The 18,594-nt window shown below is 44.8% G+C and overlaps 1 protein-coding gene across 2 annotated transcripts; it reads right to left on the bottom strand.

Moving 5' to 3' along the window:
* Positions 1 to 375: 375 nt before the first annotated feature.
* LOC149346573 (uncharacterized) lies at positions 376 to 10,525 on the bottom strand. Of its 2 annotated transcripts, XM_089585419.1 has the most exons (5): positions 10,237 to 10,525; positions 8,869 to 8,976; positions 5,502 to 5,549; positions 3,110 to 3,232; positions 376 to 474 (listed from the first exon to the last, which is right to left on the bottom strand). In XM_089585419.1, the coding sequence occupies exons 2-5, from the start codon at positions 8,926 to 8,928 to the stop codon at positions 385 to 387; spliced, it is 321 nt and encodes a 106-aa protein (XP_089441545.1). In that variant the 5' UTR covers positions 8,929 to 8,976; positions 10,237 to 10,525; the 3' UTR covers positions 376 to 384. The 2 variants fall into 2 exon arrangements, with proteins under 2 accessions (XP_089441545.1, XP_089441543.1); XM_089585417.1 differs by lacking the exon at positions 376 to 474 and having other exon boundaries at positions 3,004 to 3,232.
* Positions 10,526 to 18,594: the final 8,069 nt, after the last annotated feature.

The raw sequence follows: 18,594 nt of genomic DNA, 5'->3' as shown, positions 1-18,594 counted from the left end.
AAGGGGGTTAGCACACACCAGGGTAAGTCATTTTTACGCTTGTGCATATGGAGGGAGAATAATAAGCAATAGCGTGTGCAAACACTGCGTCATCATTTGAGGAACGAACTGAAGAGTATTGTATGCATTTCACGACACATAGGTGTCATGTACTTGCGCGAAACGTTATGTTTGTTTTCTCATGTTTCTTCTTTCATCGTTGCTGGCTCTTTTACATATCGCTTACATAAAATGAATGCCGTCATCCCCGCGTCCCGCCTCTTTCTCTATCGCTCTCAATCGGACCCTTCCTGTTCCAACTGCCCCTGTATCTATGCGGACCTGACCCATTGCCTCTTATATTGCCCGGCTGCTCAGCAGTAGGGTTCCTACCCCCCACTTTCTTTATCCATCACCACCTGGCTCGACTGGCTTGGCGCTGAAGGGGAGGAAGAACAGCGACTTCTGGTCTCCCAGGCGGTCGACATGCTCGGCCTGTAAATTATGGTCGAACAAAGGTCTTCTACTACTACTACTATGTCTTACATCTCAGTTTTACATATCGCTCTTTTATATATCAGTATCTATGACGTTCGAGATAGCATTTGATACATTTTTTTGTCTTATCTTGAAAGGAATAAGTTATCTTTAAGCCGAGCGTTGCTGATAGGGGCGGTGATTTTATCTTCGACGACCAATGAGCATATTTGCTGTCCATGGTGTTCAATTCCTACGGGAGAATTGATTCGTACACAGCCGCCGCGGTGGCACAGTGGTTATGGTGCTCGGCTGCTGACCCGAAAGACGCGGGATCGATCCCGGCCGTGGCGGCTGAATTTCTCTGGAGGAGAAATTCGAGGCCCGTGTACTGTGCGATGTCAGTGCACGTTAAAGAACCCCAGGTGGTCGAAATTTCCGGAGCCCTCCACTACGGCGTCTCTCATAGCCTTAGTCGCTTTGGGACGTTAAACCCCATAAACCAACCAACCATTCGTACACAGACCAGATTGATTTCTACGACATCGTTTGCTGTCCAGTGCGTCCGTATGGTCACCCCGCAACGTGACATTAGGTTACGCAAAATTAGTCTCTTGTCGGTAACATTTGCCTAGCATCCTGCTCTGCCATATCTCGAAGTCAGGAAAGCCGCTTTCAAGTAATTTGGTATTTTGGTTTATTAGGATTTAACGTCCCAAAGCGACTCCGGCTGTGAGAGATGCCGCGGTGAAGGGCTGCGGAAATTTCGACCACTAGGGCTTCTTTAACGTGCACTGACACCGCACATTAGACGCGCCTCAAGGATATCGCCTGCATCGAAATTCGGTCGCCGAGGCCGAAATCGAACCCGCGTCTTTCGGGCCAGCAGCCGAGCGCCGTCACCACTGAGCCACCGCGGTGGGGTACCTTATATTAATGAAGCACAGTTTAAGCTAACTTACTGAGAGTAATATGCGGCTTAGCAAGGGGACACTAGTTTAAAGAACATATTTCTATTAGTAGCGTGCAATATCAGCGAAGAAAGTTATTTACCGAAGCAATGCTGCAAGTTATAACCCTCCAAGATCTACCACCCTTTATGTTGTTTAACTCGCAGGTCACCGGTGTACAAGTCCCCAATGCCAGATATCTGCTAACACCCTTTATACTTAACGCACTGAAGCGATCCTTATACTGAGCGTGCAAAAAAATCACTGCAAAATACTTTGAACAGAAAAGTTACAAACATGGAGTACTAACAGGCCTTGCAGCAGGTCCCATTAAAGTGTGCACACAAGCTTCACTTTCCAGTTTCCTGACCAGGGTCGTCGCCACGCAAAATGTGACGGCGCAAGGAGGTCAAAAAGTAGTGTTTTTCATGGAAAGCGTCCTTGGTTGAACACTAAAGCTCTGGTTTTCATTCATGGCGATTACTCTGTGGTGAACAAACTAATAAGCTACGGAGTTGTTGGAGATGCGTTCGTGCCCCAGGGCACGAAGGCATCTCCAAATTATGTTATCTAATGTTGCCACGTGGCCGCAAAATTAACAAATTTCGGTTTCTGCACCGTCCCTCTTCCGCCCTCTGGCACCCGTCCAACTCCTCCATAGGGGCGAGAAGAAATTTCGAGCTTGGAGTCTTTTCCAGTCGTACGACTCCTTTTTACTCAGGGATCTATCCGGTGGCGGATATATCCTCCGGTCTTTCTTTAGATCTTCGGTTACATCCCTAAACGTACCAATACTTTCTTTGCTTTTAGATGATGTTGTGGAGGCGCCCGCAGCACCCCGAGGTAATGAGGAGCAGGCGAGCATGTGGATCCCAGCACACGCCGGTCTCGCCGGCAACGAGGCTGAAAGAGTTTTAAACTTTTAAGATAGCTGCAATTTTCTCTACCAGAAAACCGCTTTTGTACTGGAATATATTATGAAACTGAAGGCAATGTAAGGAACTCTGCGTAGCTTTTTCAAGCAAAAAGCGGTAATATGGACGCCACACGTAATGGGCCACGCATACCATAACTGAAAAAGAATGTTTGAGTGCAATTCGGTCGTGCGGGGGCCCCAGGACCTGCGTGTCCGAAACTCTCGTTTCAGATAACGTATTCACCTCAGCATCCCTATTGAAAATATTGAGCGTGAATTCTGCGTGCCTATCTTTGCGTGTTTATTGCCACGCAAAATGCGACGATTGAACGAGGTCGCAGAACGCGAGACATATTTCACATTATTTGCGCAAGCTGAGCAAGCTCGCAAACGCGAGACATCTCTCACTTAAGTGCGCAAGCCGCGTAAGGCTCGTACAGCAGGAGACATCCTCGCGTAATATGCGCAAGCCGGGTGAGGCTTCCAGAATGTCCGAGAGCCAAGGGTGAGTCTCAGAATGTTCAAGAGCCGAGTCTGGCTCACAGAGCACTAGACAGTGTCTAATGGAGTTACCATCATGATGCCGATAATACCTTGCATGGCTGCAAGGCTCCTACATCACTGCTCAACACGGTACGCTAATGTACTGCATTAAGGCCTCCCCATCTGTCTGTCACTGCCTCATTCAGCATGCATGTTGTGAGATAACAAGCTTTGCAGAAACGGTGCTTCGTGGGATGGTTCTCATGTGTGTAGCATGCTTGCAAAAGGACATAGATAAGGTCACCTTAACTGGCTTTATTAATGCCACATCCCTCATGATGGGTGCCACACAGTGGCTAAACAATTTCTTCAGTTTCTCCAAGTCCAGCAGGTTGGCGTCTTGATACAGGTTCTCACTATGCAGCACCTGCAAAAAGGTAGGAGTATATGCAAAAAAATTCAGTTAATCTGTTTTCTGGAAATTCGAGAAAAGGGCACAAGTACTTCTTCCATTAATGAACTAATGATGATTTCGAAAAGTTTCAGGTTTGAAATACAGACACTGGAAAACCCGACTCAAGCACGCAGACTGCTCAGCATCAAACCTGCACAAAATCTAATAACCGTGTCACACAGGCATTTTGAAGGCTTTCAAATGGCTATTAACTCAGTGGCACTTGAATACAGCAAAATGGGCATTTCCAATAGCCACTGAGTCCCTAGAACAGTGTGGACATCTATTAAGATTTTGAAGGCTTTTCAGTGGTAGAAATTTGCACTCAGACATGGAGCACTCGCAACTCTACACGAAGGAATAAAATCAAAGCAATTTAATCGCTCAAAGAATACTCAACATGAAATGTACAACTTATTTCACTAAAAAAAAAGAAGGCTAGCCACAAAACACTACAGCAAGCATATTATTACTGTTGCCAATAGCACAAAAACAATGAATACCACCTTTTCAAAACTGTGTGAGCGCTACAACAGCTTCCCAGCAAAATTATCAACTGTGACAGTGGCGCCACAGCAGCTTGGTGCGAGATGATGAAATATCTCTACGGTGATCAAGTATTCTGTGTAGCAGTGGCATAACTCCCGAGTTGAAGTGCAAATCTCGAAGCTCAATCTCCCACCTCAACTGTTATCTTTAAACACATATTTAAATTCATTGGAGCGTGCTGCAGAAGTAGGTGGTCAGATCATTCGAGAGGATACCTGCAAGCTATCTCAGGAGACGAAAAATCTGATGAAGAAACGCCAAAGCATGAGGACGTCTAACTTCAGAGATAGAATAGAACTAGGAGAGCTATCGAAGTTATTTATAAGTGCAAGGTAGCCAACATAAGAAAGTTTAACATGGAGAAAACCTAGCATGCTCTAAAGCATGGAGGTAGCCTAAAATCAGTGAAGAGAAAACTAATCACAGATAAAAACCAGATGTATGCGCTAAAAGACAAAGAGGGCAATGTCATAAGCAATATGGATAAGATAGTTAAAGTAGCCGAAGAGTTCTGCACAAATCTCTACAGTAGTGAATGTAATCAGAACGTTACGGAGAGAGGCAGTAGAGCATAGCAATGGGACATCCCGCCAGTAACGAGGGAGGAAGTAAAGAAAGCCTCAGGAGCAATGCAAAGGGGCAAAGCAGCTGGTGAGGATCAGGTAACAGCAGATTTGTTGAAGGACGGAGGAGAGATTGTGCTAGAGAAACTAGCCACCCTGTACACGCTTGCCTCGTGACCACGAGCGTATCAGGAGCTTGGAAGAATGCGAACATTATTTTAATTCATAAGAAAGAAGATGTCAAGGACTTGAAGATTTACAGACCGATCAGCTTACTATCGATTGCCTACAAGGTATTTACTAAGGTAATCACTAATAGAGTCAGGACAACCTTCGAATTCAATCAACCAAATGATCAGGCAGGCTTTCGTAAATGATACTCAACAAGAGACCACATTCATGCAATCAATCAGGTGATAGAGAAATGGGCAGAATATAACCAACCCCAATATATAGCCTTCATTGACTACCAGACAGCAATTGACTCGGTGGAACCACAGCTGCCAAGCAGGCATTGTGGAATCAGGGTGTAGAAGAGTGTTATGTGAAAATATTGGAAGATATTTATAACGACTGCACAGCTACCATAGTTCTCCATAAGGTCAGCAATAAAATTCCTCTATATTCCGAGTTTTCTAACACCACCATCATTTTTTGGCACCGTGACCATATCATACAAGAATGTGAGACCTACTGCATACCTAAAGAAAATATGTGTGTAAGCCAAGCATCAGCCGTTGTATGCAATAAGAAGTCTAAGTGAAAAAGATTCGATGTAAATTAGAGAAAGCCTTGCCATTTTTGTACTTCTGCTTCTATGACTGCTTGCTGGATTTTTTTCTTTAGTTGGAAGCATTCTTCCATCCCTTATCTCTATACACTATTCCTCTGCCAAATGACTGAGTAACCCAAATAGCAATTCCTAAGTAGGGAGGGGGCCTTCCACAGTGACCACACAGGGGCCTTCAAGTTCTTGCAGCAATCAAAACATCCCTTTGTAACACTGGCCTTGAATGCACCACTATACTTTTGTGGCAGGCCAAATACTTATACAATTTATGTTTTAAAACCACACAGAAATCCACAACTGCCATTATGAAAACAACCTAGTAATGTAACCATAAGCGTACCTGGCCAGCATGATCAGCATGGAAAGGCGCACAGCTTGTGAGCAGCTCCTAAAATGAAAGCAAATTCACATGATTAATTGCAATTTCCACAGAGACATTCTTGAAAAATCATGTTTTTGAACCACTCAGCCTCAAGCCTGCCTTATTGCTCCTGCAGCAATGAGGCAAATCTGAGCACAGCTTGGGGTGAGCTGGTGGTATCACATTACGCACCTGACACTACGTGCATCAATCCATTTGTATGATAGAATTTCAGAATGGCGAAAAGACACACACACAGGAAAAAATGGTGGGTGGATGAGATTAAGAAGTTTGTGGGGATACAGTGGCCGCAAGTGGCAAAGGACAGGGTTAATTGGAGAGACATGGGAGAGGCTTTGCCCTGCAGTGGGTGTAGTCAGGCTGCTGCTGCTGCTGCTGCTGCTGCTGATGATGATGATGACAGCCTGAGCACACCTACAAAGTAAAACTGTGATCTCGACCCAGCAGCACTCTACTGTGTTGAAAGAGAACAGGTACAACTGAATTACTGCATTACCTTGTTATTATCATTAAAAAGTACAGGGCTCTTAGGACTTCCTAATTTACATCGAAACGAATGGGTTACAGTGAACTTTCACGGATTACACTAACAGGCACTGAAAATCCAACACAGCTGCCCAAGAGAATATTAGGCAGCCGCGCTAGCCTTCTTTTGCACTATGCTACCTGATACCAGATTAAAATTCCAGAGCAATTTACTCATACTCTAGCACTGGGATACCTTATGTCCCAGACTGATGCAGCTGTCTTACTAAAGGCAGAGAAGCTTTCAGTGTGGGTCATGTGTGCTGTGGCGTGAACACATGCACAGCATCGCCTGCTACCATTCAAGTCCTCTGTGTACACAAATGCAGGTGCAATAGAAAACCCACATCACAAATTTGGCTAGTCTGGTCGGCCAAGCATGGGCCAGCTGATAGCACGAAGCAGCAGGTGCGACACATACCATCATCATCAGCCTGACTAGGCCCACTGCAGGGCAAAGGACTCACCCATGTCTCCACATTAACCCTGTCCTTTGCTAGGTGTGGCCACCATATCCCCGCAAACTTCTTAATCTCATCCGCCCATCTAACTTTCTGCCGCCCCCTGCTACGCTTGACTTCTCTTGGAATCCACTCCATTACCCTTAAGGACCAGCGGTTATGTTGTCTTCCCATTACAAGCCCCGCCCAGGCCCTTTTCTTCCTCTTAATTTCAAGTAGCATGTCATTAACCCGCGTTTGTTCCCTCACCCACTCCGCCCCCTTTTGGTCTCTTAATGTTAGACTTATCATTTTTCTTTCCATAGCTCACTTTGCTGTCCTTATCGTTTGGCACGTGTTTTTTTCTTTGTAATAAGGCATAAAGTATTATACAAGGATTACCACATGGCATCCTCCTATGACCGCTAAATAATTTATAATCAAATTTCTTTCTCCTGCTGTATTTGTTTCGGTTTCAACAGCTGAATGATGGCTGTGACGTCAAAGCGAGGTTATTGGTCACGTGAGGCATGAAAAACTGCAATACAATTGGTACTTCTGGCTCTTAAGGAATGCTGGCGTCAGCGCTGTAGCGAATTAAAATGATGAAGCAGCGATTATAAGTGCAGTTTTCCCACGCCTCACGTGACCTATAACCTCTCTTTGATGTCATAGCCATAGTCAAATTGTTCACCGAAACAGGATGGCAGAAAAAGTTGATTATAAATTATTTAGCGGTCTCACGCGAATACCAGATGGTGATTCATGCATAGTAGTGTCTTCCGCACCATTATAGAGAAGAAAACATGCCACCAAGATTAGGTGTCTATACTCTTTTAAGCTGAACTCTCTTCATTAGCCTCCAAGTTTCTGTCCCAAAAGTGAGAAACATGCAGGCTAAAGAAAAGATTTCAGCTTAAGTACCAAAGTGGCTCTAATCACACGATGAAGCGGAAAAACTCTCGACACTTGAACAGAGAACAAATAGGAATTCCAACAAAATTTTAGATTCTTTTAAGGCTATCAAGCATTTCTGAATATTGTAAACTGCACTTTCACATATACAGTACGCATGTATGCCAAGCTCACATTCAGTAGCTCTGTTTACCGGCAGTAATTATCACGGTCTGAGCTCAGTTACAGATTTAAAACCAGCCAAAAGATGCAACACAGGAAAAGAGAAGAAAACAGGTTGGACTATCAATTGAATTTTTTGTAAAGGAAAAGAAGGCTCGCATGAAGATGCGCCACACATGACCCACACCAGCGAAAGGCAGGACAACAAATAACTGTCACTGATATACAAGCACGTCATCTAAAAGAGAAAATTCTTTCCGTTGAAGATTGACTAATGGCTTCGCTACTCATACAGCCGTTGCCTTGGAGATATGCATCAAATACCTTACAGATTTGTTTACCACTTCTATACACCACTGAAGTGTCACAGAAATCAGGCGTACACTCTGATGGGTCATCTTATGATTTACACTCACGACATTGGCACTGTAGTGCCAGATTAGAAGCTGCTTTCCCCCTAACAAATTAGTGCTCACTCAGGAACACATTAAAGACACCTGCACATATCCCTGAAGTAGTTTCTTGCACAAGCTAGCGGAATGTGATAAACCACTTCCTGCAAGTCCTGAACCTAGTTTTATGGGATACCATACTGCTATCCCGGTTTTAACAGCAGCGCAAAGGCCATCAACACAATGATTGGCGCAAAAATTACATTTAAAAATTTTCCCGCCACTCGATTTGAACTCATGAAGTCTACACAAAGGACTCCATGATAACCGTTCTGAGGTGAATGGCAGTTCAGCCTAGCCTCTGGAATCTGTGCCAAAAAAAAACGGAGTCAGCGCATCGCAATTTACTTCCAAAATCAGCCGGTGCTGATGAAAATTGTATGTTTTGCTTTCTCTGGCTTATAAAGCTCCACTTTCAGAAAAAGTGTCGTCTTTGTGATTAGGATGCGGAACTTCATCATCACAGGTCAACTTCAGCTTGCCATCAGTGTCCCTTTAATGCCTCAAAGTTGAACAATAGCTCCATTCATAGAGGAGGGCTGTGCATAAATTTCGACCACCAAAGATTCTTTAACATGCACTGACACTGCATAACACACGAGCAAATATGCATTTCGCCTTGTCGAAACGAAGCCACCACAATTCAATCCCGCGTCTTTGGGTCAGTAGCCGAACACCAATGCAGTAGGCCACAGCAGCAGGTGAAAAACAAAAGAGAGCCCTTAATAGGCAACCTAACTTGCCAAAATCAACATAACGAGGGGTCACACAAGTAGCAGTGGACTAGGAAAATAAAAGCTACTTGTGTCGGAAGATGTCTTCAGTGCTTACCTCAAAAGCCTGCTTGCTTGCTGGGCATCCTAGCACCAAGTGAAAGGCTGGCACAGCCATACTGGAGAGCTTGGAAGAGGCATTGCTGGTAAAGCTATGTGGAGATTGCTGCAAGGTAAAAAGACACATTTAACAGCAGCACAGTGCAAAAAATGGACTAGAATCAAGCATGTAAGGCAAAGTGCAAGGCACAAAAAGGAGCCGGTCGCAGAATGGAACACAACTGTTTAACCACATTTCGAAGTGGGCCAGGCAACAAGAAATTCATAACCACGGCAGTCATTCACAAGCTAGCCTCAGACGAGACATCACTTGCATATCGATATCCAGCATCGTTTCTACAATACATGCCACCATTCAAAAGAACAGACCACAGCAGAACGATATTTTCAGTAGAAGGCTGGTTTGCTTCAAATTCTTCATGCGTCCCTCAATTTGAAATCTGGCATGATTAGCACTGATTTCACATTCTCACAGGTATGATGAATTAATAGTGCCAATTGCAGAAAAACCACACTTTTTCCTTTAACATCAAATAAGGTATTGGAGAGGTACCTCAGCATATTTAAGTCAAAGTCAGATTTATTTGCGCCATTGGTTACAATCATGAAACAATCAAGTTTATTCTTCGTACATATTAAAGGCTCAATTACCCTTAAATTTCACTGCAACTTCGGGATTTAGGGCAAATGGAGCTAGGGCACCTGTGTGCATTTTGCAGTTGTTTGTACCATTTCAGCTCCGAGCCAAAGTATGAAAAAGCGAATGCCAAAATAGAGGCGGAAAACTTCAGAGCAATTTGTTTTTATCTCACCGTTCTGCTATTCAAGGCTCGACTACACTGGCTCGGCTATAAGTACGAACGCAGCTGGATCATATGCAGCTTCGTACCTTAAATACACAATTTATAAAAGTTCAAGTGAAATACAAGTGAAAGAGGAGGAAGCTCAATCCTAACGCATACAGCTGAATCGCAGTCTACGTAGTTAAACTGCTCGAGCGCTGTTACTTCAATTACAGCGTAACATGCGGCGAGAATGTAAAGCCCGGGCCGAAGATCTATTGGTGGGCACATATTCCATTCTCGGCGAGAGATGAATGGCAGTACGGCGGCAGTACGGCGCCGATATCGTGCACCCCGCGATCGGATCAGCTGTGCATATTTGCATGGCATACTGACCATGACCGTGTGACCACTGACACTACACGCGCATTCATGCCCGTGTGCCGCCAGCAAACAACCTTTCAGCGCTGCGTGCTGCCGCGATAGGCACTGCGTTTACGCGTCTCTGTACTAGCTGTGTTGACGTGGCCAGCTGTGCGCAAAGGCTTTGAAATAATGAACAGGTTCGAAGAAAATTAACTTACCCCCAAGATGCGAGATGTCACCCGGGTAGTGGTCTCCCACCAGCTGCTCCGCCATGGAGGAAATGAGCCCCACCGTCAGCATAGCGTTTCCAGTGAAGGCGCGCAAAGGACGACGCGCTATCCGTCGAGCCCGCTGACGCACGCTATAAACACAGGTTTACTCAGCACCTTACCACGTTTTCGTACATCGCACCAGCGAATTTCACTGCTGTCGGCACATCACATATCGGAAGAGTGACAAATGCTCATGCCAGCGACGGTTCATGCCCTCGGCACCACAAAGGACCACGACAAACGTAGTAACTCTCACCGCCATGCTGTCCCTCCCCAGACGCTGCGTTCGTTGGCTAGCGCTTCGGCCAGTTCCGGCTTCCTTCGGCCCGTTTAGAAAGGCATCGCCTCCAGGCATTCCTCCAGGTCGTTTCTTTCGGGCTCTATGCTTTTGGGCAGTGCGATAGCAAAGGACTAAAACCAAATGAAACTTTCGTTACAAAAATAATTAAGTTCTTGTGCACATATTAGCATTAAAAACTTGAGAAATTTGTGACGCATGGACGCATTAATATGCGTGTCGGTACATTTGTGCGTGCGTGAGTGCGTGCGTGAGTGGGCATGGTCTAGCGCGTCAAATCCAAAGCCTATCCGACATGCGGCATGGTTTCTGAGATCACCGCCGTGAGCTTCGCTTGTTTTCTTGTGCTGCTGCTGGGCGGTCTTGCGCGCCGCTGTTACTGTGCTGGAATCGCAAAAGAAGAAGGATTACCGGTGTGTGCTGCCGGTGGGCGCGCTCTCATCCAAGAGTGGTAGTTAAGCGATCCGTCGGGGCATATGTGTTATGGATGTCTGGTCGACAACGATAATGAGGTCAGCAGTGCGGTGCCGTCGTTTGATGAGTCGAACCTTTCGGCCTATTGCACTGCTAACTTCGTTGCAAAAATGCCTGGCTCATAAGCAGTGACAGTGGCCATTGTTTCTGTGGTGTGTTTCGATTACAAGACGGCGCCCTTCTACAGTGTGGCTTCCTTGGAAACTTAGTCGGCGGTGTGCCTGCAACGCCTGTCGCTGTCAGCTCAAACTGCCCGCCTGCGAGCGCTGCCTTCTTTTGCGATGTGAACGGTGACGGGACACTTACTGCCTGTGGCCGGAGCTTATAGCAAAAGCGAAGAGTGTTTTCTGTGAAGGTTTGACCAAGTGCGTGTGTCAGTCTGGACCCTTAGCAAGTCATACGAGATGCGACATGCAAAAGTGGTCCACCAGTCGCTTCAGCAGAAAGGAGTGCGGATGTTTTTTACGTTACTTCAATCGAGAACTGCCCATGCAAATATTTCAACTCGTCTCTTGCCTAAACAGCATAGTAAAGAAGCTAAAGCAACAAAACTGCTGTTTCCATGCTGTATATTGATTCCGCACTCGTGCTAGAGGTGGGAAATATGTAGCAGTTATTGGCGGAGTTACAGCCTATGAAGCACGTGCAGCTTCATGTAATTGCAGGTTAGGATATGCGCCTTACATGGTATTGACTTTGTAACCAGACATAGCCATCTGTCAACTAAAAGAAATTTTCTTGCTATAGGATTCTGCAGCATTATGTATGCTTCTGGACACTGAATACCGGGTGCGTCACCTCTCTTGAAAGCACTCAGATTTGTGTACTTATCAGTATGTTTGAGATGAGAAAATTTTATCAGCTTCTTTTCTTTATTTTATAATTAGCTACACAGCATGTCGCAAAAAAAAAATGTTTTCAGGAAAAGTATTTCAGTTTAGAGTAGAACAGTTCAACAAAGTTGTTTTGGGCATTCTGGTAACTTCAAGATGGTATCTGATGGTTGCATACAGACGCGCAAGTCAAACCTCAAAGGGCATCAAACTTAACAGTACCGCTGAGCTTATCCTTTCGTGCTTTTTATGTGTGTGTAGATCACCTGGGGAAGTTCAGTATTGTATGTTGGATTTCATAGTTCTGCTACAACTTTTATCTTCCTTTCTACACATGAAACATGACTGAACTTGATTACATTCCCCAAGCAAATACCTGACGCCTTACAAGCGTTCCTTACTGTGCACAGTTGTCCCAGTGCATTATATCCACTCATGTGCAGCACACTGTTGTGTTGCTCTTGGTCTCCGAATGTGACTCTCAGCAATATGATGGAATCATAGTCCATCCAGATGGTCTTTGTGGTAGTGCAAATTTCAAAACAGATTGAAGAAGAATGAAGAGTGTGATACTTCGTCATGCATCATGCAATGCTGGTGCTAATCAGGCAACATGTGTGGTATGTATACTTCGCACATTTGAGATTCATTGGATTTGTTCTGGAGCCATACTGGGAATTAATTAATCGATCTGTGATTTGTCACTGAAATTGAGAGAGGGCACTAATTTCTGAACTTTTGACACCAACTGTGAATTCAAAACTCTTTTCGTGTAGGCTTACATGGCCTTTTTACGTGTATGTAAATTTATGCTAATGACTTTGGAAATTGCTTTGGAAGTGGTTTTGGAAATTGCCTCGTAACATTCCTGTTACAGCTCACAATTCGCTTTCTGCACGTCATGTTTGATTGAACCTGATTATATCCCCAAGCTTGTTTGTTGCACCTAACAAACACTGTTGCCCTTTCAGAGTTATTCCATTGATTGACTCCTTTCGAGTGCAAGCAACAAATGGTTGTGTTGCTTCTGATTTCGAAATATGGCTGTCTGCATGACGGGCAACAACATAAGTGCTCTGGATGGCTTTCATCATGCATCTATAAGATATCTGTAACTTTCAGAATTGGTTAAAGGAAGAACTGAAGGATGCTGTAAGAGTCATTAGCAGCTTGTTTTTTACATTATTTTACAATGAACTTGCAATGTTGACAAGTTCTTGCTCAGTGTGCATGTTGTCATGTACAGGTCCCTGCAGTATCGAAGGGAACCATTTTGCACTAAAAGATAATTTTTTGGTTATTTGTTTGCTGAAGTTGAAAATGATTAATGGGTACTTACGCCAAGACGAAAATTATAAAACAGCAAAATGTGAGCTTATTGCTCATTATTGAGAAGTAATCATTAACTGAATGCTCGAACTTTGTTTGCTTTCACCCTAAATGGGCCTTTACAGTCTCGACAAGTTGCTACTAAGCAAGCAAACGCACACATGGCCACACGCAGCCTCACTGAGCTTGCTCAGTATGCACATAAGCACGCACAGCTTCGGCAAGCCCCTCTCAGCACGCAGATGTCCACGTACAGAGAGTTCTCCACGAGAGTCCACGATTTTTTACACGCAAAGAGTGTGCGTGAACGTCTATCAGCTCACAGTACGCGCATATGTACACACAGGACGCACAGAATGCGTACAGGTAACGCACAATTTCTGCGCATTCGTATGCAAAATGAACGTGATCGTACAAAAATCACTGTTCTCGTGCAAACTCACGCAGAGTTTTTTCAATAGGGATGAGCGCACCTCGTGCTCCCATATGGGTGCTTCATCTTTCTTTGGGCTCATAACGATGTCGGGCAAGCTAAGCTCTCTGTAGTACTTCGTTGGACGCTTGAGAGTCACAGCAGGTGGTGGTGTTCCAACAGTATCACGTGTCTAGATAGTCCCCTTCTCACGTGCCAGTAGCCGCATGCATGCATTCATTGCGACTCATAGTGGGGGTCGCTCGACGCATGTGCTTCATTGCCATGTAAGACGCGGCACCGTCGGATCAGCCGCACTCAGTAGCCGATATTGGGCGTGCTCGTGAGCTGAGCTTCGGAAAAAGCATAGTCAACGGCAAAACCCAACAATGTGAATACAGTCAAGAGTGAGGCGGGGCGCTGACCAGCTTTAATTGTAGTCAAACCAAACATCATCTCTTGGCGAATGTGGAGTATGGTTGGTACTATTGCAAGCTTAGGAGGGAAGCTTGCATTCTTGACGCCATCTTATCTGTGTCAGGACCGTAGAAAGAGCCACCGCCTGCTAAGAGTGTGTAAATGGATGAGCAGCATCCTGACAAAGTCTAAAAGCTTTGGGAACGCTACCACGGCGTCGGCTTTTAGTTGAAATATTCGTGGTAAGCAGATGCTCAGCCGATGTTGTAATTATTGAACTTTCTGGGTCTTATTTTTGTACGGTTGGCTTCATATCTACGGCTCTTAAACTTACGAAAACAGAAAAGTCGAAAAATTTCACAGCCATAGATCAGGAGCAAGGTTTGATAGAATTAAGGCTTTTTGAAATAGCAGCTTAAGGGTCCTAGGCACTAGAGTGTTCAGTTCCTCAAACTTACCCAGAGGAAAAAGAAACATTGCCGTCTAAGGGAGTCTCCTAATGAACTGCTAAAGAAGAACACTCCGTCAAGCTCCATTGATTTGCAACAGTTGTAGGATTGAAAAAATATGTCACTGTTGGCGAAAACAGTACACAAATAGGCCAGAAAACTGCGTAAAAACTCGTATCAGTGAAGGAAACTTGACGCCAGCAATTGCGGATTCCTGCAGCTGCCCCTTGCCCACGATTAGTTCATCGATTTCTCGTACTGCACTATTTCGACGTGATGACCGGCAGCGGCGGACAACCGACCGCTTCGTATTGCAGTGTGCTTGAGGAATATTGTATAAACGCATAATGCGAGACGTTCCTATGCAGTTGAGCAAGCAGGTCGAAAGGTCCTCCTTTCAGGGGAAGTTAGCTGCTCGGTGAGTCTAACAGTAATAGTAGCGGTTAAAACGTCTTTGTTTGAGAAAACAACTTCGCCTGAAACAGCAGGCTCATGTTGACGCGTCAAGACAAAAATGTTAGTGTTGCTACATCGACTGAGAAAGACCTGCAATTCACAGCCAGTCACTGTTTATGGGCAGCATCAGTTCATATCACACAACGAGACCATAGTGACCATAAACACAAAAAGCGAAACGAATGATATGCACCCCTGCAGATCGACCAGGATGCTAAGGAATGAAACATGTGAATGCATGTTAGCCGCAGTGTAGGAAGTCGTGAAAATTATTCCCCTTTTTCCACTCCGGGGTAACCAAACATTCTGAAATATTCTACTAGTAGTGCACGATGATCGTAAATAACCTCAGGTTGTTTCCGGAACTACAAGTACAGTGCAAAATGCACTCGGTCGGGCTATATACTACATACCAGTCTTCTCAACTTCGAAATTTGAAACATTTGCTTGTGCACATTTCTAGTGAAAAATGGGTAAGACACGACCTCATGCGAGCGGATGGGCGCTGGTATACGCGGGAGTACATTTTCCCTGACTTCTTTCATTTTGCGATTAATATTTGCCTGGCCTAACCAGCTCTTGCATTCGCTCAAGAGGTACAGGTTCGGCACAAGGACACGTTTTTCTTTCCGGTTCTTGCGGGAATCACTTTTCAGAAAACGATATCCTCTCTACGGATATCATCTCACGCGCCCTGTGAAGTTTAGTCTGATGAAAATAAATTACCATTTAGCGAAGAATTCGGCCGGCAGCCTCTAAATTGTACAATACTGCCTGCATTGTGATCTCATTTATGCTTGAGGTTCCACGAAATCAATTTTGTATTTTTATCACTAAGGCATGAAGTTGCACGCGTGCGATTTTCACGAGTAATACAGTCGAAATTTTCCTCTGGAGCAGTATTACTCTCTTCTTGGTCGGCCAGTAGCATTTAGAATGTTACCGTGTGTATCCCCGCAAACCAAGCAACAGCCCATGTTGACCATAGTTACCGGGAACACTTTATCGCGAGATTGAACGCCTTCGCAGTGCTTCCAGCAAGCACACCGCAAATCTGGCGCACTGTCACAGTATCCAGATTAGGCTACACTGTATGCGCCGGTTTTCTGCGGGGGACGCCCTAAGCTCGATCGCCTTGGGTGAGCCACTAGCCATCAGGCCCCATCTCCAATCCTCTACCTAAAGCACTCAACACCCTCATCAGCAGTAGTAGAAGCACACAAACCATGCCCACTGTAGAACAAAATCCTCTACCATGACTCTCCAATTAACCCCTTACTGATGATGATAGCGATGACCTTAAGCTGTAAACGTGTCAATCGCCCTTAATTTCGCAACAATCGCTTTTCACATAGAGCTTTTGGCTTGTGTCGCATCGCCTAGCAGACTCCTCATCTACAGCGACCTCTTTTTCTTCATTGGAATTATTTAACTTGGGTCTAAATATAATCATTTCCTGTTCCTTCCTCTAATGATAAAAAGTCAATCTGGCGAAGACCAGCGTTCCGGTGCGTCTCATATGAACGTGTATGAAGCGACTGACATTGCACGGCAAGCAAAATGCTTCAAGGATTCGCGACCATTACCTGCTTTTCAATTATGCCGCATTTCTTTTTCAGTTCAGCGGTTAAAACTGCCTCGCCACGAATATATCATCCAAGGTTTGAAACGATTTTTTCTGGCTATTTTATGTTTTGCTGCCCCCACCGCCTTCCTACTCTGGGCAGTACAATAATTTTCGCTATCACCTCGACCGCAAGAAGGAGACATGTTCTGATGCAGCGGATCGTGTACAATTGTGGTCCGGCCATTCTTCGAGGGGAATATAATAAAATGCAGAACGGAAACGCTGGACGCAATTCAAGTGTGTCATACTGTGTGGTAAACTTTACGACATTCTGTTTCTGGGAAACCGCCCCACGTATTTCAAATCCACAGCTGGGTAGGAGGCTGCGACCTTTAAGAAAGAAACAAGCGGGGGACGTCAATCTAAGAGAAAAAGTTTTACACCGCGCTCTAGTGAGTATAAAACAAGAAGAAAAGCAAAAATGGCAATCTTCTCAGAGCCAGCTCGTTCAGTGCACGCTGCGAAAACGTAGAAGCTCTATGTATCTGCCAAGCCGCAAAATTCAATTTCGAAAGTGTCACGAGTTCTGAGGCGCTCCTTGTTTTGATCTTTCCTAAGTTGGCTAGATTTGGAAATTCTTTCAGGATCACTACATGCCATTGGTGCACTTTCGTTCAATACTTTTCTTTTCTGGTATTCTTCATTCATTGAAATTTTGGATACTTGATCTCAACGCACAATTTCTTCCTTGCAGTCTCTAAGCAGGGAACATGACTTGTCGCTGAAGAACGCTCTATTCGTGGTGGTTCACATAAGACCGTCAAGAATTTGTAAAATATAGTTTTTGAATTAGTAGACCAGATTGTCAGCAGTGCAGTCAGTCGAATACTGGCTAGATGTGCTAAACAGCAGGTTGGTAAAGTAGTTTATCAATAGTGGATTCTGGGAGTTTAACGTCCCAAAGCGACATGGTGTATTGGGGATTTGCCGGCAAACTATTAAAACCGAAAGCTGAGTACTTCGAGATGTTCGAACCAGATTCTTCGAATTCGCTGTGTTATTACCTGAAGAAAGCAGCGGTATAAATAAACACTTTACTTTCACATCCAAGCGCAAATGTTACGCTGCGTAACTGTGCCGCTACAGGCGCAACGGAGATCTTATCATCTTTTTTTAGAAGCCAAAGCCACGTATTAGTTCAAATTTCCGGTTTAATAAAAAGCTTGAACATTTGCGGTGTTACCTTCGCCGCGGCCCAGAAAATTTACAATTCTTAGCATGCAAACCTCTCGTCAGGTCAAAATTAGAATACACACAGCCCATTTGACTGCCGCATCACTCTCAGCATAGGAGTGCTCTTGAATGAGCTCAAAACACCGATTCATTCAGTTATCTTCATACGACAGCAGTGACTTTTCTCTGAATGCTAAAACGTGTTGACTACGCCTCTCACTTATTCGCAGCATTGCCCGCTTCTGCTTATTTCACAAATGTTTCCGCTGTTTATTCAGCCCTGCAGCCAATGCAGTCGCGCCAATCCGCATATTTCACGGCACTCGGCCTGGTTTTTTGTGTTTTCCTAGCACGTGCCCGGACAGTTTGTTTTCTCTGCCCTGCTGCTATATTTGAACCACTTACCCAACGACAGCGCAGCAGTCGCTTGCTCAACTTCGCCGAAAACCATACCAGTCATATTTTCTTGCGTTAACACGTGCTGAGCGTGACCTTTGTAGCTACTACTCATGTGACGCCGCTCTCAGGCTCTTGAAGGAAATCATATGTAATGAGATTAAGAACTGGTAATAGTGGCCATTAGCGCAACAGCCACCTTTCCCCGCTCGAACCTGCGTGCTTTGAGCGCATAGGAGACTCACAAAGGCTTTTTCTTGAGACCATGTGACATTTCACCCCCCTCCCAAAAAAATAGCAAGTGTTCTCACGTATAGTACGGCATGCATGAGAGGAATTACTCCGAACGATAGTAAAACTCACATGGTATTGTGAAAATTTCACTCTCTGTCTTGTTTTTTTAATGGAGTGCATATTGCAACCGCGCAAAACGACGCAGG

The sequence above is a fragment of the Amblyomma mixtum genome, chromosome 4 (assembly GCF_055824585.1).
Source record: "Amblyomma mixtum isolate Tamu chromosome 4, ASM5582458v1, whole genome shotgun sequence".
Taxonomy (NCBI): domain Eukaryota; kingdom Metazoa; phylum Arthropoda; class Arachnida; order Ixodida; family Ixodidae; genus Amblyomma; species Amblyomma mixtum.
This window is presented reverse-complemented; position numbering and strand designations above follow the sequence as displayed.

Excerpts from the sequence above, each read along its gene's own strand:
- LOC149346573 (XM_089585417.1), bottom strand. The coding sequence starts at position 8,928 with ATGGCTGTGCCAGCCTTTCACTTGGTGCTAGGATGCCCAGCAAGCAAG. Across the intron at positions 5,550-8,868 it reads CAAGCAAGCAGGCTTTTGAG|GAGCTGCTCACAAGCTGTGC; the intron begins GTAAGCACTGAA and ends CTTTCATTTTAG. Across the intron at positions 3,233-5,501 it reads ATGCTGATCATGCTGGCCAG|GTGCTGCATAGTGAGAACCT; the intron begins GTACGCTTATGG and ends ACCTTTTTGCAG.